The sequence below is a fragment of the Ceratosolen solmsi genome, unplaced genomic scaffold (assembly GCF_000503995.2).
Source record: "Ceratosolen solmsi marchali unplaced genomic scaffold, CerSol_1.0 scaffold75, whole genome shotgun sequence".
Lineage (NCBI taxonomy): Eukaryota > Metazoa > Arthropoda > Insecta > Hymenoptera > Agaonidae > Ceratosolen > Ceratosolen solmsi.
In genome coordinates this window covers 374,085-399,771 of record NW_011948457.1, presented here as the reverse complement: position 1 = coordinate 399,771, position 25,687 = coordinate 374,085, and the positions used below count along the sequence as shown (strand labels likewise).

General features: G+C 25.3%; 2 protein-coding genes across 2 annotated transcripts in view; one reads left to right on the top strand and one right to left on the bottom strand.

Moving 5' to 3' along the window:
• The window catches only part of Dhc64C (dynein heavy chain, cytoplasmic), a 65,410-nt gene extending 50,310 nt beyond the window's left edge, over nucleotides 1–15,100 (bottom strand). Inside the window, exons 1-7 of the mRNA XM_011505387.1 lie at nucleotides 14,860–15,100; nucleotides 12,417–12,931; nucleotides 10,667–11,752; nucleotides 9,444–9,579; nucleotides 5,667–6,040; nucleotides 1,949–2,020; nucleotides 1,316–1,849 (exon numbers count right to left, since the gene is read on the bottom strand). Coding sequence (XP_011503689.1) covers nucleotides 1,316–1,849; nucleotides 1,949–2,020; nucleotides 5,667–6,040; nucleotides 9,444–9,579; nucleotides 10,667–11,752; nucleotides 12,417–12,931; nucleotides 14,860–15,100 — 2,958 coding nt within the window. The remainder of the gene's footprint in view (nucleotides 1–1,315; nucleotides 1,850–1,948; nucleotides 2,021–5,666; nucleotides 6,041–9,443; nucleotides 9,580–10,666; nucleotides 11,753–12,416; nucleotides 12,932–14,859) is intronic.
• A 2,468-nt stretch (nucleotides 15,101–17,568) lies between these two features.
• Nucleotides 17,569–25,687, top strand: part of LOC105366819 (uncharacterized) — a 17,112-nt gene continuing 8,993 nt past the window's right edge. The window contains exons 1-3 of the mRNA XM_011505386.1: nucleotides 17,569–17,692; nucleotides 21,797–21,944; nucleotides 23,342–23,526. Coding sequence (XP_011503688.1) covers nucleotides 21,807–21,944; nucleotides 23,342–23,526 — 323 coding nt within the window. The 5' untranslated portion in view covers nucleotides 17,569–17,692; nucleotides 21,797–21,806. The remainder of the gene's footprint in view (nucleotides 17,693–21,796; nucleotides 21,945–23,341; nucleotides 23,527–25,687) is intronic.

Below are 25,687 nucleotides of genomic sequence, written 5' to 3'. Positions count from 1 at the left end.
AAGTTGTTCCCGCCACAGATGGCGCACAGCTTCGTATAACCTCCATTTAGGCTCTCTTACGACCGATATTTAGAGGCAACTGCACACGTGTTAAGATAAACACAATAGCATTGCAGTGTTCGATCAGAGCACTACAATCGCCATAACCTCTTAGTGATAATATTCAATAGATTATAATCTACTTCTTGTTACAGTAAATCATAATCTCACTAGTGACATGCAGAGAATAAGAAATTGATTATCCTCTAATTATCCAATGAACAGATATATCAATACCATAAGATTATCAAGAAATATAAAGACCATTTGTAATTTAACCATGGTTAATAATTCTCATTGGAAATAAAGTAAAATAAATTAATCAAACAGCAATAATAAAGATATGTGTTAATTATTGAATCGATGCATTAACCCTTTACTTGCCCGGCAACCCCACACAACATCTAGTGGGTTTTTAGTTCTAAGTTGATTTTTACACGTTTGGCTGACGAGTCAGATTGTGGAATTATTTTCCGAACAATAACTCTTTTGTATAATTAGAAGGTACTGATTTACCATACTGGCAAACAACTGTTAAACGTCACGTTAAACATAAAGTACTGTAATTATTTTTATATTCATATATCGTAATATATGATTGCTTAATCAGGCAATATTCTACACTTTTCCTTTTTCAATTTTGATATATTATTTATAGTTCATCTTGTATGTTTAATTATAATAGAATTTCTATCTATACTAAAACTTGATAAAGTATTAAACACTGATAATTATTCATGGTATATATCCATTCATCATACAGAAATGTAAAACAAGTTTTTTTAAGCAGACCAAATTATTAAAAAATAAAATATATACACGGCAAAAATATCGATAGCCCATTTTAAAATGGACTTCATTTCAGACAACAGTTAACAATAATTAATATTTGATATTCATTTATATACTTTTCTCATATGAAGGATAATTAAGTTAGTTAAATAGAAGTGATACATGAGTCACAAAATGACAAAAATGATACAAACATAAATTATTATAAAACACAATCAGTATCATAACAGATATAATTATATAAGTTAACTCGTAATGACCACGTAGACGTGACTTCTTTACTTATTTGAATTCAAATTATGTTCATTGGATATAATTTTATAATTTCCAAACATAGTGAATGAACACTACTATCCGAATATATATATTAATATGTTATATATTATATGTTGTTATATATGTGATAATTGTATGTTATATGTTATATATTAAAATATTGATATTTTGAATGTAAGTTTTATTATTTTGTTAAAGATAAACTAACCTGTGAAGTAACAATTGCCTGCCATGCAAATAACTGTTGCATTATTTGAAACCTAGCATCTTCGATACTTGGATACAAATACATAGTCTGATTAGTGATTCGAACCTCGTGTAATTGATTTTGTATTTTCGGATCGCCACCTAATTTATGCGTTGGTTGTGTAGGAGCGTCAGTATCCATACTAAAATCCACGTCTTTTTTGCGACCCATAAGTGCATCGGTCCAAGCCTTGATTCCTGCTTCAAGGCGAGAAGCTAAATTTCTTTCAACTTCTTCATCGAGTCTTAATACATATATATGTAAATTTGAAAAATTTTTTAATGATAATTCGTCGACAGATTTTTGTATTTTTATTAATATATCAGAAAATGTATTAGCTGAATATGGACACGTTTCTAAAGATCTCACATCAACGTCTAATTGTTCTTCTACCACCAAAAGATCTTCAACTTTTTCTTGAAAAGATAACACAACATCAGATAGTCTTTGAACATATGAATCTAATTTATAACTTTCCCAAATTAAAGTAATACCCTACAATACACATACAAAATAATCAAAGTAATATATTAAAAATTAAATTAAAATTATAATTATATAAATGTTATTCGATACATGGTATAATTTACTTACTTCTGATATTAAAAGTAAAACATCTCTTCGTAAACCAGCTATTAGTGGAATAATATTTGATTTATCTTCAATCTATAAAAAATACATATCATGAAATTAATTTTTAAAAAGCAGAAACAAAAATTAGATCAAGTACATTAATAATTTCTATTACTTCATTATATAAATGTTATAGCAATAAAATTTATATTTGTTTACAATTGTACTTTGCAAATCAGTGCTTACATTTAGATAAATTTTGTTTTCTATTCAAATTAATTTCAATCAATTGCAATCACTATTCAATAATAATTGAATTGAATAATTATGAAACCAGTAGCGTTATTTTAATTTCATTTTCTGTTTCACTATCATTGTTAAAACGTTATAAATTATCATTATCGTATTCATTTTAATGTTATAACAAAAATTTTACTCTTACAAGTATTTTAAACAGTAGTTGATTATTTAAATGTGAATGTATATAAATATATTAACGTCAATATTAATAAAAGATGATTTAAATCAATTGTATTCAAAACGGAGGCATTTTAGGCTGACTAAAAAATCACTTGGTTAATGAGTACCGTGATAGTAAAAGTGCATGTTTCGGTACTTTTTAAAGGTATTTATAGATTAAAATATAAAACTTTGTTTCTATATTTATATATTTTTTTATTTGTAAAAGCAAATCAAATTCAAGTTTCAATAAATTTATGACATTTTTACTTTTGTTTTTTGACAAAATCAAATAGTAATCCACTGGATTAATAATACAAAAGTTTAAAATTACATGATTTATTGTTTATATAATCAATTTCAGATATTTATACACATAGAAATAAAACTTAAAAGAGTCATATTTGAGCTACTCAAATTTCTTCATCTCCTTTTTTTCAGATTTGTTAGTCATTCCATTTTTTTCCACATCTACTTATAACTTGCTACATTACCTAAATATTTTTTTTTAATCAATGAAGTCAAAGCTTATGTCTCATTAAATAAATATAATCTGAAATCATTTAACTAATATGGTGATCTTACAAATAATCAATATATATATAGTATAATAAATAAATTATAAGAACATGAGTGACATTATTTTGTTTATGAAATAGAGATTAAAAACAAACTAAAACAAACATATTATACCAGATAAATTTGATCACAAAGGCTTGAGTAATTATTAATAACATTATAGCAAATATCTAATTTTCAATCAACGTTGCTATGCGGAAATATTGTAGGACACTAGAAAAAAAGGTGTAGACTATTCGAAAATTCGCAGAATCAATGTTTACAAATATAAGCGTGAGAGAGCATGTACTTTTCCATTTTTAAATTCTTGGCAATTACTCCAAACAGTATTATAATTATTATTTTAACTTACATCCCAAATACTATAAACTTTATATATAAAAAGTTGATTACTTAATTTTAATATATAACAAAATTATATACTAATTCTACGCAATAATTAGATAATAAAAATTCAAAACGATATAAGTAGAACACATTAAATAATCCTGTAACAAAAGCAGTATCTTTGTAGAATTTATATTACAATAAGAAAACATTCAGTCTGAAATAAACAAGGCATAAAATTTATTGTTAATATTAACGTCAATACAATAAGATAGCCTATATTTCAACTTTTAATTAATGATAATGTTTATAAATGATAATTTTTTTACACAAAAAATATGATTCCATTGAGATACATAAGTAACAAATATTTAATATAAATTCAAGTATTTCATATTAATATTTAAAAATATTATAAAGCTAATCGTTAGCTCAATTAAATTTTAATTATGCATATAAAATTAAAACTTAAAGTTTAAAATAAAATTAGTTTAATTATTGATCTAATTAAATATAGTAAAAAACTTAATTCTTAAGTAAATGCTTTGTTCGGAATTGAACATTTTCCGAGACTTTGGCTTTCGGAAAGGTCTTCTAGTTACCAAAATTTGTAAACATTCAATTCCGAGAATCCTCGAATATTCCAAAGCCTTACTTTCAAATATCCTACAATGTTTATCTCGTATTCGCATAGTAACGTCGTTTGGAATTCTCCAAATTTCTAAAGCTTTGCTTTTCTTGGAGTTCTCGAAACTTCGAGAGTTTCAGTTTCACGCATCATGTAAGATTCCCGCATAGCAATACCTATGCATTATTGCTAGTTAAGTAAGCTGCCGCGCGGATATTTAAAAGTACACTAGGTCTAAGGCTCATTGTAAATTCTGCAGTCATTACGCTATTCAGCCAGTCATTTCTGCCATACACCAGTCACTCAGTTACACTCATTGTAATTAAGCCATTCAGCCAGAGTTTACAGCAATAAACTAGTCAATCAGTAACGCTAAAACAGTGAAGCCATTCATAATTTAGTCGACATACGTCCTTTTAGAAGTGTAATATTTTCAACATTAGCAGAAGCCATTTTCATTGTATACACTTTCAGGCTACACGCTACTTTTTCAATGTATACGCTTTCAGACTAAAAGCCATTTTCATTGTATACGCATTTAGGTCACACATCCTATATTAAAGTGTGCCCGTATTACTGCTAATCCTTACAACTTTAACTGACGTCATGTCATTGTCACCATCAAGGAGCAACCACATCATTGCGTTAAAACAAAGTTTACAATCTTCTATGAGAATTGAATACTATTATTAATTTAACGATTAATAAACCATACGTTAATGAAGTCTACACATACTAAACATTTATACAACCTTTTCACTTGACTGCTTCCCAAGAATCTACTAGGACGAGCAATAAATTATTATAAAGCCATCGAAACATTGGCAGTTCGAGTCAAGAAATCAATCAGTTTCGAACATACCACAAATATTAAAAAAAAAAGTTTATATTCATATTTCATTATATTATAACTAAATTTCCAATTTAAAGAATAAGATACATGGAGTATATGTTTTAATAACATTTTTTTTTCAAAATTATTAAAGATTTTGAAATGGTAATTTTAATGATTTATTAAAGAACAAACGTGATGAATATCAATCTTGTTTATAGCAACATTGTTGCTATGTATTTTGTACATTAATTTTTGTTAATGTAAAAATGTCTAATAATTTTAATGATCAAATTTTTTTGAAATTTAAAATTGTGATAAATAACGAACATATTTTAGTTAAAAGACATCTGATTTATTTAATTGACCGTGTTTTCATTGTGATTGAAAATGAGCGATTACAACATAAGTTGAATTAAAAAAAAATCAATTATACTTTAATGTACATAGATAAAAAATTGCTAAGTGGGTCATTTTATAAAAAATAAAAAAACAATTATTGAATAGCAAGTTTCAACCATTGCTTATATAAAATTTTTTGAATTTCCGTAAGTAACATAATTTAGATTTGTAAGATTTTGTAAATTAAATTTCAAAAGCAGTAAAAGATATGATTAAAAAATATTGAACCATTATGATTCTTTGTACAGTTACAATAAATGTACTTCAATCGGACTAATATTTTTTTAAGGCAAGAAGTTCATATATGTATTGATTGTATTTTTCTATTAATTAATGATTATTTTATGACAAAGAAGCTTTTTTTACGTTCTCAGATATCTATTTTCATAATAAAAATTAAAATCCATGTTTCAAAGCTACACTCATAAAAATAAAACTAGTATTTGGTATAATAAAATTAATATATACATTATTATTAAATACTATTAATTGTATTAGTATTTATAGAATACCTTTTCTAATGTTCTTTCATAAGTTCGAATACTTTCAATTAAGCTTATTGCAAATGGATAAAGTAAATTTGCCTGATGTGCTTTGTTTACAATAGTAATTGGAACACGAAATCCAAGATTTTTTAAATTTCGAACTTCCTTTGAAAGTGTGATAATTTCTGGTAAAAAATTAACTTTTAATTTCAAAATATTACCACGTCCTGTTCGTGATCTTACACTTTCTATTGTAAAAATACGTCCAGTGACTCCAATATTACGTTGTTGTACTTTTCTAGCCCAATCATCAAAAATCTCTTGAGTAGAAAGTTTCATTCGAAAACTATCTCCATCAGCTTTCAGCTTTTGACCTTCAATATGGTTTTCCCAACCTTTTCCTAAAATAATTTAATTATAATACAAAATAAAATGTATATTCTTTATGAAAATTCATGATTAATAATCAACAATATTAATATGAAATTGAACACGATGATAATCGTTTAAAATTATTTGATTTTTTAATTTTAAATATAAAAACGCAAAACGGAAGAACAAAATTTTTAAATAATATAGTAAATATAAATTACATAAAAAATATTTTTTTATTAAAGCGACATTTATTTAATGAATGAAAAAAAGAGAAAAGTTCTTATTTAAATTTTAGCTTTTCCTAAAACCCTCTCGATGAATGTTTTACAATAAATTTTTCGCTATAAATTTTGTCATGATTGTATATTACATGTCTCAAAAGATACGTTTGTTTTAAAAATTTACATTTTTCATTTAATGAAGTACTTACTAAATGAATTCTTTTTTAAAAAGTGTAAAATTTTTTTCACATTATAAATGGCTATTATGTTATTCAAATACAATTGTAATTGAACTATTCATATATTAAATTTCACAGTATATATTATATATATAATAGGAGTTATCCATAATTTTAAATTATTTTTTCTATAAAATAATTTAATTTCTAAGAAACAATTTGGTCTACATGTTAATATATGCATATGACTTTTTTATTGATCATTGCGAAGAAAATTTTTCACGTAATCCAATATTATATTTTTTCACACCTACTTGAAATATAAATTCCGATTTATGTAATAAATTAAAATGTGACAATATTATTAATTCGTTTTAATTTTATGAAATATATTTGCACAAAGAAATAGTAGTATTATGTAAATACCAACAAAATTTTAATTTTGGATCCTTACAAACTTTTTACTATTTCAGATTAACATTTAAATAAATCATCAGATTCATTTACGAAAAATACACGTATGTAAATTAAGCATGAACCATAGTATTAATTTTGTTGTTTTTTGGAATTTATTTCATATCATATTTTCATTTTCAATTAAAATTAACTAAATAAACGACTTTTGCCACTTTATTAAAATAAAATAACATAAGTCATCGATATACTAATACAGAAATCTTCTGTACTATGAATAAAGTATGTCAAATAGTAATTAACATTAAATATATACATAATCTGCACAAAATTCTGACATTTAATTTAAATAAACCATTTTTAATAAGTATTTTAATATTAATGTATTGTTGTTACTTGAAGATGCTATTAAAATATAAGCACAAAAAATATTTTTTTTTTCATATAATTAAAAATAATCAACTTTCTTCTATTGAATAAATAGTATATTATAATGATGAACGTAATAAAGAATATTATGTAAAAGAGGAAGCATCAAAATATAATATGAAAACGAAAGGCTTTAACAACATTAAATAACTTAAAAGGATAGATTTTCATTTGTATTTTATACATGCACTTGTACAATGATATTTAAAATTGTTTATTCTTTCTAAACCTGTTTATATTTTATATATTTTTTTGAATTGTGGATTAAATAATTGGTTAAATGATTTCAAATATTTTTTTTTACATCAAGTATTATGTGGTCTATTAGTTATTACTTGAATATACTTATAAGAAAAATGAAAGAAAACCTCAAATTAAAATCAATAAATTAGTTTATATAAACATATATATTATTAATATCCCTACATAAATTAAATATTGAATAAAATTATATTAATTAATAAATACCATGTGTTCGAGAATGCGAGACCCTTTTTCAATGCAATATAACATCGTCAAATCTGTGTATAGATTTCAAAACTTTCTTGTTCCCAACTATCTAGCAATAGTGTCATAAAACATCTGGGAAAACAATACAATAAAACACGGAAAAACCCACTCAGTTAGGCATATGTACGAATTCGCTCCACTCGGCAATTACTTCAGGCATTATGTCAAGCGGATCTACGAGGACCTACGCCCCCCCCCCCTCTTCCCGTTGTCGTCAGATGCATCAGCGGCAACGTGAGCTCTTCTTGCCATGAAGACCAAGAGACAACTAGGCCCTTAACTAACTATGAGGCCACAAGAGGCGCTGCCCTTGCTCTGTAAGGGAGGAGTCTCTGATTGGACAGAAAATAAGGGAAGGGGTTCAAATGAAGTTCATGGTCAGCAAATGTATTTAAGGGGCGCACTTTTCAATTAATAAGTGGAAAGTCTTCTATTAGCGTAGTTCAAGACAACTATCGTTACAAGTCCTATTGGCGGGAGACACATTCCCTTATCGGAGTGCGAAGATACTGGTAGTCTTCTATTAACGTAGTTCACCACAGCTATCGTTCCAAGTCCTATTGGCGGGAGACGAATTACCTTATCGAAGTCCAGACACATTGGTAGTTTCCTATTAATGTAGTTCACTACAGCTATCGTTACAAGTCCTATTGGCGGGCGACATATTCCAACGACAAGTGTGCAGTGACGAACCCCATTGTAGAAAAAACAAGAAGGACCCAATTCAAATACACCATAGGTCTCCGTAAGTAAAATTATTATTACACTAATTACATACTTTGAGATTCAGAGTATTCCATCGATAAACTAAGGGCGAAAAAGCTCTCCCGAAAACAACAGTGCGGAATAGATTCCAGTACGCGTCGTCAAGTTCGCGCCCGCTAAAAGGACGTCTTTTCGGTAACCCTCACCTTAGTTCAAGTTCGAACGCTTATAAAATTAAGCAACAAACAGCGCCAGTGTCGACGAACGAACACTCGCGCCATTCTACATTCATATTCAACAATCAAGCTGCATAGATGAGTATATGTTTGCCTCCGCAAACACATCAATCCAACCCAAGAGTTAATTCAATAATTAATATTAGCAATACTAGTCAACCGAGTTTATTGCAGTGCACAAACATCAGGACAAGGTACGCTTGCTACGATACGAATACATATCATGTAACAACACTACATGTGTCACGCTTCGTAACAACCATAACCTCAACTACGCACGTGCTCATTCAAACAGCGCGAGTGTTGACGAATCAAACTTCGCGCCATTCTGCGCTTATATTCAAACCATCACGCTGCATAGATGAGTATACGCTTGCCACCGCAAACACATCAATCCACCCCAAGAGTTATTTTAGTAATAATTAATAATAGTAATACTAGTCAACCTTGTTATTGATAAATAACAGAATAGCATATACATCAGCCGTATTTATATTGTATTATTATAATATCCCTTCCACTTGTGACCTTTCATCGCTACCAAATAACACCCATGGTCTCTGAGTTGTCAACGGCATCAATTTGTATTCTTCGAACCGGCCTTGGTAAAATAAGTCGGAACGGCGAATACATTTTGTATACAATGAATTCTGTATAATGTATATTTAAATATGGCAGAATTTGTTAAATTCCTCAAAATATAAAAAGTGCTTTATATATTTTAATATACTATACCTAATACATCTTCAACTCGTTTTAAATACATTGTAAGTTGAAAATCAATTTGTTTTACCCAAATAATTGAACCGGCAATTGGAGGAAGATCTCTCATCATGCTCATTTTACAACATTTACTTTGACTGTATTGAACCTAAAGATATAAAATAATTGTTAATAAAAATATTATAAAGTTAAATTCTATTTAAATCTAAGCAATATATGATTTTTATTAAATTTTATATATATAAATGTGTTGCAATCGTTGTACCATATATGGTAGAAAATAATTTAAGTTGAAGGCATACAAATTGGAGATGTATAAACTTCTTAAACCGAAATTGTATTGTATTAATATCATCTATAATATAGATAAAAAATCTCGATGTTATTTGTGTACATTATCGAATTTCTTGGAAAATTTGTTAAATAAAAAGCCATAATAGAATTTTATTAAAAACAGATAAATTCTTATCGTTTAATAAATCTTTGGTATTTTAAATATATATAACATTCCAAAAGTACATCAAAAATGATTGTACCAGTATTTAAAATAAATTTACATCAATTAAATAAATTAAATATAGCTTCATAAGAAAAGATTTGGTTTTATATCTTTGATCATCAATATAGGATGTTAAAAAATTCATCAATTCACAGTAAATTGAATACAATTCTTGATAAAAGTTTTTAAAAATGCTTCCATTATTAAAACTTTAATTAATAAAGGATCAATATAAGCACATGTTTTCAATAATTTCAAATAAATACATTCATATTTACAAAACTATTTATCCGATATAGACTATGGTTATAATGATTATTTATGTTATAAAAATACAAGTTATATTGTGCTTAAATATGGACAGGAAGGATATTCAAACTTAAACATCACTAATAATATAGTAAATGACCTTTCAAGTCTACATGACTAGCAAAAGAAATAATTAAATAATTATTTATCGCTATTCAGTACTTGTCTATAATTACACGTGCACATACATTAATATACTACAATGAATCACAAAAATATCGAAGTTCTTTTAGATTCATTGTAATTAATTTTTTGACATTTTTAAATATTTTTTAAATGTATTTTTTTAATTTTATAATTATTTTAAATTCCTATATATCTTTTTACCTACTTATATTAGAAATTATTTTGCATGTAATTTAATTTTATTTTTCTATCTAATCATTGATTTTAAGTTTTTTTTACTATATTAAATTATAATACACACCTTAAATTTTTCATGTAAAGTTTCGATATCATCTTTAACTCTTTGTATTAATTGAGTTTGATATTCGCGTATTGCTCCTCTAATATGAGGTCTTACAAACAATGCGTTAAAACGAGAAAAAATTCTAAACATTTCATTAGCATTTTTTGCTATTCCTAATTGATCTCGAAGATGAGCTGTTATTCGCGCTTCAACCCGTTCAATACGTTCTTCATATCTATTAACCGCAGCTTCCCATGATTCTAAGCCTTCTTTAGTAATATCCAGACAATCAACTTCTTTAACATTTTCATAAGCTAAATTTACTTCGCTTATAGCATTAGCATCCGCCGCATCTAAAGCAAAGTCGGCTTTTACATCGTTATCATTATTATCTAAAGAAGAATTATTATTTTGTCGAACAGGTCGTAAAACTCGAACTATAACAGTTCTAAGTTGTTCGTGTTGACGACGAAAACGTCTCATATGTTCCATTCTAGTTTGTAATTTTTTGTGAGCTGGGGAAACACGCCACACCATTTTCATATGTTCATCTCGCTTACGTTTTACTACTTCTCTTAATAATTGTGTTAATTTATCATATTCATCATCCCAAGTATTAAATAGTTCGAAACATTGAGTCATTACTTTTTCAAAATCATCAAATGGAATGTGCATTAGTCGTCGTGTTCCTAACACTTTTAGAAATTGTTGACCTAAATCTCTTGAAATAGCTTCAACAAGTCTTAAAACTCTTTGGATTGGATATTTAGTATTTCTGATTTTTCGTAAATGTATAAAAATTTGTTGAATAGCAGAACGTATACGCTCTAGCTCAGTTGCTGAAAGCAAATCATTTATTGGAAAATCTTTCATCAATGGATTATAATCGTTAACGGTTGCCAAAGCTTGTTTTAGTCCAGTATCAGTATCAAAACTAACTGTAGCATGAAATCGTTTCCCATGCTTTAATATATCAAGTGTTAAAGATATTTCGATGCTTTCCCTTTTTTCTTGTATACGATGTAATGCTCTCTCCAAATTCAACCAAAATGAAATTTCTTGCAGAGCAGTCCCAGATTCAGGATCTCGATTTAATTTTGTAACCTACAATAACGAAGAAGTTTTTATTAATACAGAAATATATCTAAAAATAATTGTTTATAAAAATAATCTAAATAAAATAGAGTAATAAACAATTTTAGGAATCTAACATAGAAAAATATATATCGTTTAATATTGTGTATATAATAATAATAATGTGTATATAATTGAAATGCTATAAATAAAAAATAATAGTTAATTTGTATAAAAGAACCAAATTTTGTAACTTAATGATGCATGTATTGAATGTAATTTATAATGTATGTACTTCAATTATAACTGAGGAATAAAAACTGGGCAGCTAAATGTTTTCACAAACGGAAATAAAGAATGAATACAGTACTTTTTATATTTCATTTTTTTTTTACTTATTTCTACACCTGTCTTCCAAATAGTTGTTTAAAAACTTAAGTAATAAACTTAAGTACAGTTAATTACAGAGGTAATAAATTTAAATAAATGTTTTAATTCTGATGTTGCTATTTCTACATAATGTAACAAAATTAAATGAAAAACTTTCAATTAATACTAGTTTAGATTGTAAATAAAGTTAAAATTTCGTCTATAAATAAATTTGTACTATAGTAGTATTTTTATCTAGTAAATAATGAAAAGAATTGATGAAAGTATTTTTTGTAACAAAATAAATTTTAAATTGTATACTTGCCTTTTGAATCTCTTTGATCCACCTATTAACACCATTTTGAAGTTGATTCAAAAAAGTAGAATCTTCAACCTTAGTTCCAAAATCTGCAACTTTTGGTTTTCTACCTTCTTCACTACATTGTTTTATAATTTGTTGAATGACTGCATGTATTGGTAATGATATTTCAGGGATATCAATATTTTGTTGTAAATGTAACAGTCCCATTTCTAATTCAGCAATTTTTTTTTCAACTGATGGTGCCATCTTATCTCCATCTCGATCGATTTTTCCCTTTTCTTTTACATAACTTTTGAAATATGGACCCATAGTTTTGCTAATAGCATGCAAAGTCTCGTAAGGTGGTCCATCAGGAAAAAGTACAAGTCGTAATTGGGAGTGAATTGATTTATCAGCTTCAACTATTGTACCTCTTTTAGTAAATACAATGGAAGCGAGTTTAGGGTTTGTGAAATGAATTTCATTCGATATGAAAACAGTATTTTCTTTCTCATCATCACCTTCAACACTGTCATCCTCTATAAGTAAATATATAATAAAACTTATTAAGTACAACTGAATTTTTCATGTATATATTACATTTATATATATGTAGTATAAATATTGATTACATTCTATTTATTTATAATCTAAATCATACAATTAGTTAAAATCTTCCAAAAATTTAAAGGAGTAAAGATTTTATATTATATTTAATTACTAAATATGCATTTTAATTATTAAAAATACAATTTATATAATTAAATTTTTAATTGACTAATATAAGTAATGTTTTGAAGACAGATGTTAGACTAACAATTGTTTTTATTTATATTGTGTTGAACACTAAATATATTCCATAATATTTAATTTCTGTTTGATTAATATGACCTCCAAAGTAGGCATTCAACTCTTCTCTCACATGCATAGAATTTTGTTGCTTCCTTTGTTTTTCCTATATTTATAAGCCATATTCATTTATTCTATAATTTCTATTTTTCGCTTTTAAATATTAGTGTTAATTTGTATACTAACAAATTTCACGCATTTGTTAGCCCTTTCAAATTTCTTTACATTTGTCTGAAAAAACTCTTAGGTCTATGCAAATTTAATCTGTGTACATTAATTTTAGAAAATGAAATGAAAATATATAAAAGTTTACTGCTGCTCTTATTGGTTCTGATGCTCACCTTTTATGATTCATTTATTTTTTGCAGGCTTTTAAACTTTAAATAACATACCAATCTTTATTTACTAAGTTACGAATCACATACCAATTGCAATATTTAGATTTCTTATTATGACCATTATCAGACATAAATTGAAACCCATTTTATCCTATTTCCAAAAAGTCCTTAATGTACTTTGTTATAAGGTATGACATTGGTTATATAGATAATGAAAAATAGATTTATTAACTAAACAATACAAAAAATAAACTAAATAATCTTCGTTTGATACAACAATTATATGTATGGTATGGCCACCAACAGAAATAAGATAATACATTGCAAAACATTTTGTATGAAAAATAAACAGATAACATATAACTAAGCATAAAGATATCATGTTATTTAAGGAATCAATGAATACATAATCTAAAGATAACTGTATAATTATTTTCATAATTCTTATGATTACAAAACTTTTTCTATATAACATTAAAATATAAAGACCATATTTGATAAAAAAATATATAAAAATATTTATTTTTTACAGAAGCTTTGTAAGCAAAAGAGTGATTTTTATGATGTAATTGCACTATTTCAATACTCCTCTGAGAAGGCTTTTATAAAATAAACATCTGTACTTTATTGTCTACCTTCTATGTAAGGCTGTACAACAATTTTAGTCATAAAAAAATCTTCAGAATTTTTAATGTCAAACTTCTAATTTTTAATTTCATTTTTAAAAATGTTCACAAGATACAATAATATATTTATTCTGTTACTAAATTACTTTATATACTCAACTATTTTATTTAAGAAATATATAAAATATAAAATATAACACAAAACAATTTAGGATATGGCTAAAACATTGTCATTATAGTAATAGAATAATATAATTTCAAAATATTAGTTAATAATATTATAAAAAATAAATTTAAACTAAATTTAAAGTAAATATAAATTTCTAGCTGACCCTTGTAACATAAAAAATAATGTACCATATACAAAAATTTAATAATTGTTCTTGTACAAACAAAAAATGTTGCACAAATTTTATACTATAATCTTTAAATTTAAAAAATAGTTAAATAAAAATAAATTGTTGATAAATACAATTAATTTGACAGAATTAGTTTTATTATAAATACAATTCTAATTAATGTAATAATTTAAATATTTAAGGTATCAATTCTAATTTTTAAAACGGTTTTATACTTGATCAATTCAATATTTATATTTAATTCTATGTAATACTAATAAATTTGAATTTAAAATTAGACACTATAAATATTAACCTTTACTAGATATTCTTTGAATGCAGAGTACCCAAACTTGAGAATCATTGATGAACTTTCGAATACATTCTTGATTATTTTTATCTTCAATAGCAGAATCGAACGCAAATGGTATTAAATCATCAGGATGTAATACACAAATGACTTTTCGTAAATAATTAGTAAATAAGAAAAAATCAACTATTATTGAGTTTTGTGACTCGGTATTTGTTTCGACCGCCCCATCTAATGAATCACCCATAATGATTTTTCTCAGTAACGTAAAATAATCTATTATTTCAAGAGCTCATTTATTTTATACAATATCAAAATCTATAAATGTCCAAATAATTAAACTTTAAACATTTTAATGCAAGATTCAAATATATAAATCGTAATATAATTTTTATTCAAAGAACAAATAAGTTCATTATGTAATATAGAATTTAACCATTGATATTATGAAACATAGATGAAAAGTAAAATTTAAACCATATCGCACAGAAGTAAATATAGATTGCGATATTTGAGCCATTCGTAAGAAGGTCTTAGCTTATTGGATTTTGCATATACATATAATTTCAATCTAAAATTCTTTTAATTTTAAATTATTTTACCTACCAATAATTTTGTAAGTAATAAAAAATATATATATATTTTATACTCGTTTTCAAATTGATTACTAGATAAATCAATATATTTAAATTTTAAGAATAACTCGATAATTAAATTTTACAACTAACTTATAATAATAAAATGAACAATTATCGTTTTTTCGTATATTCTTACCAATTAGAACATATGTATCAATATAATATAATTTATATAATTAGAATATTTAAAATCCCTTAATATTTATATTGTATATTTAAATCGATATTTAAGAAATATATTTAATTTATATCATATTATTCAATAGATTCATATATTGCATAAAAGTATCTAATTAATTTACTAATATATTTTATATTATAAGTCTAATAAGTATAAAAAATTATTCAGTGTGAAGCAATATGTCAAACTTATTTTTTAATATCATAAATAGTAAAATATATTATTGTAAATAATAAAATAGTAAAAAAATTATCATACTTTATAAGTCTAATTTTATATTTCATTCTCATTTGTACTCCATCTCTATTTGAATATTATTAATTAATCCCTACTTAGCGAGATCTAAATAGCTCGATGTACTAAATTTTTAAAATATGTGATTGACTATTTTGCTGAATACAAGATATTAATGAGAAATTTAAGAATATAAGCGATATTTGAATATGTTTATTTTTTAATATTATTATTATTTAAAATATAAATATTATTAATATACAAGGATTCACACACACATATTTTGTAAAGAACATTTCACAGTAATAGAATGCAATAACACAATGACGATCGTAAGTAGGATTCTTATTTTTAATACGTAATAAGTTGCTTTGTACAAGTTCATTCGATCCCAGAAGTTCACATTAATTATTTTCCCTCTCTAGGTAGAAACTAACAGGTGATATGATCATGGTGTTATATAACTAACAAAGTCGTAGACAAAAAAACGTAAAAAGTATAATATAATGAATTGAATCACTTTTGAAAATAATTAACTTTTGTCAATATAGAAAAATTGAATGTGATCGTATAGCTTATAATTGATTAAAAAATTTACTTATAATTATATTTCAGCGTACTATAAATTTATTAAAGTATGATGAAAGGTTCTATCACAATACGTAAATATTCATAATTATATTTAATGAATACATTATAATCAACGAATTCTAATACTAATAAAATTTCCTTGTTTTCAATCTTCTTTACCGCTTTATTATAGTGGTTTTATTATGTATATTATTATGTATATTATGTATATTAATTTATTATTGTATAAAATACATAATTCATAACGAAAATGTAATTTACATTACAATATATATATATTATTAATTACATTTAAAAAAAGGGAATATCTTTTTGTTGCATACAAAATAGAAGGATAAGTTGATTAAATTCTGATCATTCGCTTTATGTAATTAGATGAATATATAAGAATAATCATTGTTTTTTATTATACATTATTGAAACAAATCAAATAGTATTCCGTATAGTTTGTTTGGCACAAATTTATTTATATTTCTTTTATATTTTTAATATATTATCTTGATAAAATTAATCATTCATATATATATATATATATAACATACAAATGAATAAATAGAATAATAAATATAAAAAATAATTAATATTGAATTTGAAATGAAAATACATTATTTTAAGTTTATCCTTTTCTGCATGTGGAAAAAAATGTAATATAGTTCATACAGTGTGGCAATAGATACATTTTTTTGGCAAGTACTAAATTTTTCGAGATATCAATACATAAAAATTCATTTTATATCACGAATTACGCATCGTCAATTATATTTACAAGCTTTAAAGAAAATTATGCCATTTTAGAAGCAGATACGATTCGGTATTGTGTAGTAGCTACATTACGTTCTATATCTCATAGTGTAATCAGTAAGAATATATATATATATATAAAATATTTGAAAAAGTAAAACTTAAATCTATTTTTTATTTTCATAAATACATTAATATTTTGAAATTTCATTGATTTATTTATATTACTTTTTAGAAATTTTAATTACAATATTATATCATATAAGTGAAACACGTATAAATATAAATAGTATTTTTTCAAAAAATGTATTTGTAAGGTGCAAAGTCTAGTAGTGGTAAAGTCTAGAGTCGCTTGGAGTTCATATTATATATTTTACGAAAGCCAATAAGAGCAAGAAAAAGTGGATTCTGCTATCGTGCATTCTATTACAACCGTGATGAAGTTATATTAAAAGTAAGAATATCAATTTTTTTATTAATGAATAATTAATATAATTAATATTTCAGAAATTTTACTAAATAGAAATTGAGCATCTAAAAACTCATCAATAAATTATTAAACTTTAGTTTAATACATCTATAATTAATCAACAGTAATTTTAATTTTCATTTATAACAGATTGAAAGTTACATATCTATAATCATTTTAAATTAAATACATTTATGTAAGTAAATAAATATAATTTAAAAAATATATATATATTTTATAATTTATAATTTTCATGTTTCATTGTTTTAAAAAATGAAGATTGTTTATAATTTTTTTATCAAAATATTTTATTTTATAATTTTTTTTTTTTTTTGTAATTGATGAAGAGAGAGTAGAATATAAATTCATAATGGTTATATTTTGAAGGAAATCTTTATTACATGTGCAATATTTTATTTTATTGATTATACAATATAAGAAATAATTTTGTATTTATCATATTTATTGTATTAAGCATTAATAATATTTAAGAATAAGTTTTGTGAAAGGTATGAAGTGAAGTGTATGCAATTTTAATTTTGCAGTAAAATCTTATAAAGAATTATGCATATAAATTTTAAATTTAAATTATTTCAGTATATAAATGATAATTTATTTTTAACACTGTTTTTATTATTAAGAAAAATGTTATTAATATATTATTTCAAAAATATGATTAGTATGTTAAATATAATATAATATATTGATTTAAGATATTTTTACAAGATAAAAGATTGTAATAAAAATATATGTTTTTATTTAAGTATTACATAACCATTATAATATAATATAGTTTATATATATTGTAAATAAATATTAAAGTTAATATATGTTATTTAAAATAATATTTTTTTTAATTTTATCTAATCATTTATGTATATAATTATATTAAAGTACAAATGTAAAACTATAATAAATTATAATTTATCAAATTATATTAAGTTTTAAAACAATATTTTTTAGCATGTTTTCAAAATATACTTTGTATTGTGTCTACATAATACTTTACTATTATACTTTTTATATGAAATCATAAAATTGATATGGATATATATATATGTATATTTAATTTAAAAATAGTATACATTGTAAAACTTTTATTTTTGGTTTTATGTATTTTCATTTAGTCCTATTTTATTTATTTTACAAATAACCATTTTATATAAAAGCATACTTTTATTTTTAATTAAATCTTTTTTATAATTGTAATATAATTATTGAAAGATTTTTTCAACTGTTAATAACTGTTCTTAATATTTCTTAATTCTTAATCACAACTGTATTTAACTACAATAATAATCTTTATATTTGTCTTTTTATTTAATTTAATTAATCATCATCAGAATGATTTGATATCTAGTATTTTGTTTATTTACAACAATATATTTCAATTTAAAATATTTAAATAAACTTTTTGTAACTTAAATAAAATTATATTAGTAAAAATAAGTTTTTTTAATAACTAATTAATATGCTCAGCGCTTATCTTATTTTCTATAAATTTGCATTAAAACTAAAAACAATAAATTGATAAAGTTCCAAAGATTAAAAAAATTAATTTTGTTTCATTGCATAATTTTTGTAATTAATTGAATACATGTAATATAACAACTTACATATAAAATTAATATTGGTATTATATAAGCTATAGCAAAGTATACTTTTTTTTTATTAAAAGAAAGTAACTTTGATACTTAATTTCGCATCTGTTATAGCCAAGCATATGTGAACTAAAAAAAGTTTGATTTGTTTGAATTTGTAACAATAATGATTTTCTATATAAATTCATTGAAATAACTGAAAATCTGGAGAGGACTGTGATTTAAATAAGTACGTTAAATATGTTGATAAAATTAAATATTTATTTTTTAATTGTACTCAAGTTTTAGTTTGTAATATAATTTTTAATTTATTGTTAAACTATTTTTTATAAATTTGAATTTCTTTTAAATTAAATATAATAATATAATAATGTAAAAATATCTTAGTTGTTTATTGATGAAGATTTGATATTCATTATTTATATTTACATGTTATTTATTTAAATTATTGAAATTTAAGAATTTACTGCATTATTATACAGAAAAAATGAAAGTATAACAAATGTACATTAAGCTTTGTGATGACAAATGATTTTATAGAGCTAGTGCAAATGTTTAATTGTGAATCAGAGTAAATTATGGTTAGGATATAAACTGTCATCATTTCTGCTATAAATTAGATAATTAGTAACTATATAGTAGGCATGTGGGATTTTGTATGATCTGATGAGGTAAAAACAATGTTATATATTAGGGTTGGCATATTCGATCAATGTATTTAGAGAAAGTCAGAAAAGTTAAAAAGCATGCATTGCTTATATTATATATATATATATATATATATATATATATATATATATATATATATTAATATAGTAAATTTTATATATGATTTAATTATCATTCACCAACATTATTTTTCATGTCAACTTCTCTGATTTTTATATTTCTGTATTTTATCGTTACAAACTTTGATTTAACAGATAAATTATTTGAATGTTGAATCGTAGGGTAAAATATTGCCTTCCACATTTTTATTATATTAATTAAAATTATTTTCAATAGTTTTTGAAACATTTTAGTACCATTTTATATTTTATTTTTTATGGATTGCCTTTTTTAATCCTTTTTTTATTCAATATAATTGATGATAAAAAAAATAAGATTTATTTTAACAAATTTTTTTAATACTGTTATTATTTTAATTTGTTCCAATTCTCAAACGTAACACCTTTTCTTTTTTATGATAAATATTTTATGGTGTACATAAAAAAAGAGCGTAACTTCATTAATTTCATCAATTGTCTATTATTAAATTACTTTCATTCAATTTTTAATTGCTGTATTTACTGTGATACTTAAAAATAGTGCCTTTATATGTTGGAAAATTAAAAATATAAAATAATTGATAAAGTAAAATTAAAAAAACTTAGATTAGATTATATAAGATATATTATATAATTTTTTAAAAAAAACTATGTGAATATGTAATATTTTTATCCACGTTGTTCGCGATTGGAGCAACTTCCAAAAACTTTAAAATGGGAAAAGTACAAGCATTCTGATGCTTATGTTTGTAAACATTGATTCTGCGATTTCTCGAATATTCTACGCCTGATTTTCAAGTGTCCTACAATATTTCCGCATAGCAACGTCGATTGAAAATTCTCGAACATTCTAAAGCTTGTCTTTTTAGAACCCTCAAAATTTCTAGAGTTTAGTTTCTGACGTCATCAAGACTTTCGGCATAGCAAGACCTATGCATTGTTGTCAGACAATGTCAATGTAAATGCGCCACAATTAAGCGGTCAAGAGTGCTGATTGCATTCCAAGAGAAACACGAAATAAGAGACGTACCACCTGCGCACCTTTCCCGGAATTAGGTAAGAAATTAATTTCTGTGAATTTGATTGAAGAGCGCCGGCGTGGTACGGCAATATTGAAGGCACGTACTCACCAGCCTCGTACGGCACTGATGGTGCGAATGCACTAGCCATCATAAGCATTATGTGATTGCAATGCTACCGCGAACGACTACAGGTGTATCAGACACCAGCTACAAGGACATTTTGAAGTTGCAAGCGCGCAAGCCGTCATGGGCATTACACAAAGAAGTACTAGAAATTTACGACCTCTTACTTTCAGTGTAACCATGTACCATCAGGCACACTTGGTCAATGTAAAAATTTATAACTTCCTACCATTGTATGTAGTGCATGCCATTGCCACGTGACAAATACCACGGAACAACAAGATATTATAGATTTTCAACACCATCTTAGAATCATATTCATTGTGTAGTTTGTAAATAAAAGGAAAAAATGTCAAAATATCCAATTTTGTTAATTATTGAATAAATGCGCCAACTCTTTCACTTGCCCGCAATCCTCTCACCGAACACCTGGGAGATTTTAGTTTAATCCTAGACACACGATTTATTTAATATTTTTCTATGAATTTTGATCTATAGTATTAAATAGTTTACATATTGTATAAATTTTTAATTAAATTTTACTATTTATTTATATATCACAAATATATTTTTCAGAAATTCACTCATGTTGGACGGATGGTATTGTCGATCTATTATTAATCATAATGTTATTATTGATGATGATAATAGCCATGAAAAAGTCATGTCTAATTATAAATCTCGATATCGAAATTTGAAACAAAAATTTAAATATTTAATATATGTAAGTTACTAATTTTTGCTAGTGGTTTGATTGATTTTAATCTTTATATTTTTTATTTTTTGCCTATTTTCAATTGGTTAATTATTAATTTTTTTAAGTATGCATAATTAATTAAAAGTACTAATATTAATATTAAGTTGATTTTCATTGTGATTTTCGTTATGAGTTATATTTGTTAAGATTCCAATATTTAAAATTTTTATTTATATACTGAATGCTATATCTGTTAATATTATACAATTATTTGTTCAATCATTTCAACTTGTGAAGATTATCAATAATAATATTATTCTTATGGATTATTATATGTTATTATATGGGTTATTGAATTTTCATATATAAATTGTAGAATAAAATTAAAGCTTGTTAGATTGCTTTATCAAAATGTGATAATATTAAATGTACTGTTTAGCAACCCTTCAAGTTAGTTTAGTTTCGTTGAATAACGATGTTATGTAAATAAATAACTGAATTTGTTGGAATTGTAGCAATATATTCTTGGATTTAAAAATTTTTCAAACATATTTAAATATTATTTTAATACTGTATCTTATGTTTAATTTGCTTTACTTTGAGTCTGCAGTGGGCTTCATAACAGGCTTGCTAATAGCTAGTTTCAAAGGTTTCGAAGGTGCTACTTAACTGTTAGAAGTCATTTGTTAATAATAAAAATTACAGATTTTTCATATATCACTAGTCTAAATTGTTATTCTCAAACACCATTTTCGTAAATTGCTTCTTCTTATAAGAGAAAATGGAGTTCTTTTAAGAAATAAGGCAGTTGTGATACAATACTTAATTTTATGAATGTGATTTATTAAGAATGACAAGCTTATGAACTCGATGTATAATTATCCACCACACAATATGAAATGAAGGGGCGCTATGGTATTCTAGAAATTCATTCGCATAATTCTGCTAACAAAGAACAAAAGCTAAGGAAATTCTGGACTGCATTTCATAACCGAAATTAGATTAAATAAATTAAAGCATGAACATTATTTTAAAAATTATGTAGTACTTTTATTAATTATTATTTTATTTAAATTATATAATTCTTTTATTAATTATAATATTTTTTTGTTTAATTTTAATGTATTAATTTGATGCATATATGTTTATTGTTTAGAATCCTTAATTTTGATTTATTCCGATTCTTAAAATAAAACTCATTTTTTAAATTGTCAATATCATGAATTTATGTACGAAACACTTTATTTAATTAATTATTGTTTCATTTTATTATTAACCATATAATATATATAAAAATTCATATTTGTATATTTAAACTGTCATGCATATTAAAAAATTTATTACCAATATGTTTTGTATATCATTTTTTATTTTGGTTTTTAATAGTTTTTAAAAATAAACAGTAATAAAATTATTTTATTTAGGAAAATGAATGTTTTCAAGAAGCTTTACGTTCAACTCAACGACAATTATTGAAAGCTAATAGAGATAAAAGTTTTTTACTGGATCGTTTATTACATTATGAAAAACTTAATACCTCATTTAGTGAAAGTGATGGTGATACAGATACATCAGAAGATGATATTTCAAGAACAGAAACGTTAAAACGGTAAGAAAATTACGTATTAATATTTCTATCTTTTATTAAATATATTTGATAAAAAAACGGCAAAATTATTTAGAAATAAAAATTATGAAGTTCTCGTTAAAATTATAAGTAAATACATTTATAATAAGTTATGAAGAAATTTTAAATACATTTAGCAATTTGTAATCATTAATTATACATGTTTATAGTATCATACTGTATAAAAATTAAATTCCACTAATACGGCTAAAGAACCCAACCTGTGGAATTAACTAAGAAACCACTAGATGTTGTGTGGGAAAATGCGTGGGCAAGTGGAAGGGTTAATGCACTGATTCAATAATTAATACAATTCTTCCTGCTGTTTAATTCATTTATTTTCAATTTATTTCCAATTTAGTGATGAATTAATAGTGATGACGTTATAAATGACCTTTATGTTTCTCAATAATATTGTGGCGTTGTGATATAATTATATTGGAGAACCAGAGGGTTGTGAAATTCCTGATCCTCTGGCCGGTACTTGTGATTTAGTGATTTAATGTGGAAAGAAATATACTATAAAATTATTGTCACTTTAAGTACTATCACTTGTGAGGTTATGACTGTTTGTTGTGCTATTGAATGAACACAACTGTTCTTCTCTGAATCGTGGTCGTGCACGTGTTGCAGATGTCTTTAATGATAAGACGTGTGAGTGCGCACGAGTCTAAGATTGAGGTTAGAGGAAATCCGCGCCACATTCTGGCGCGAGTTGCTAGTTTTCCACAGTGAGCATGCACGGGAAACTTCTGGACAGGGCTTGTAGGTCCGTTTTCTGAATAGGTCGTGAAGCGAAGAATTAATACTAATGCTAACTTACTTGAACTTGTAGTGTTATTCCTTCTTTCCTCTGACGGGAGTGAAGGTGAAGTTCCATGCGCTAACTGCTTACACTTGAACCTTCTTGTCTCTCTTTCTTGAGATGACGGAATTCTTGTTCCTTGGGCCTTATTTGCTTGGCGAGATTATTTGTATCTGTGACTACGAATCACAGAATGAATGATATTTTACAAGACTCAGCTGAACGATTTTTTCACTGTTCCGCCTTCTTGAGAATAGTCGTGACTTATCTGTGGTGAGAATAAGTGTCGGTACATTGCATTGTCCTTCTTAAATAGTTCACTAACTCGGTTCCACTAGGGAACCCTTCTTTCCTGCATCCAATTAGAGTTTGACATTGAGCAATATGATGGATCATGCACGCATTTATTTCCACTTCCTTCCGGATCTAGTCTTGAATATGCTAATCGGGAGAGTGTCAGAAAGGGGGGAGTTTCTACTATTGGTCGTCTCTCCTTTCTCTGGGATTTAGCTAGATGAGGTTGGCTAGTGCGTTCGACAAGATTCGGCGCAGTTAAGAACAATGTAAGCAGAACAATGTCTTAAGATGTCGAGTGCGCACGTACGCCTATTGCTTGTTGTCGCACGTGCAGGGTTATGGAATGCAGTGAAATTTAGGAAATGTTTTGTACTTTATAGTTTACGTATATCTGATTGTTCGATTTTAAAGGTTTAGTTTATGGCTCAAACTACCAATTCAATAGTTCAGTGGATTAGTCTCGACAGGATAACTTTAAAGGAAATAATAATTGACAAGGCTGAAAAATATCATGTATTTAGTAAAACAAGGTTTGTTATTGTAAATGATTATAATAATATTGCACTGTTGTGTAGAGAGAGATAATTCTATTGAAGTAGTGAGGGTGTGTTCTTGTATTCTTGATTATTGTAGATTCTATGGATATTACTGTGTCTTGCAATTGAGGTTACGCCGATGTTGTAAATATCAGCTGATGTAGTCAGTCAATCGTGCTTGTGAGGTAGCATGAGAAGATGGTGTTAGAATCAAGTACGCTTGATGTATGAATAACTATACTTTATATGGTGTCAGATGTTTAATGGAATGTGTTAAGCAATCAATTGTGTCTTTAATTATTTAAGGGGACAGTAGAAGAATCTAGTCACGGGTAAGAGTGATTAATGGTAAGATTTCTAACTCGTAATTGAAGGAATCGCTCCATTCGTGTGGGAAAAGAGGCAAACGAGGGGCCGAGTGAGAGGCAAAGGCGAGTAGTAAACTAATTTTAAGCTGATATTATATCAGGCTGTGAACCACAGTGACTCTTGCGTCAGCTGTTGA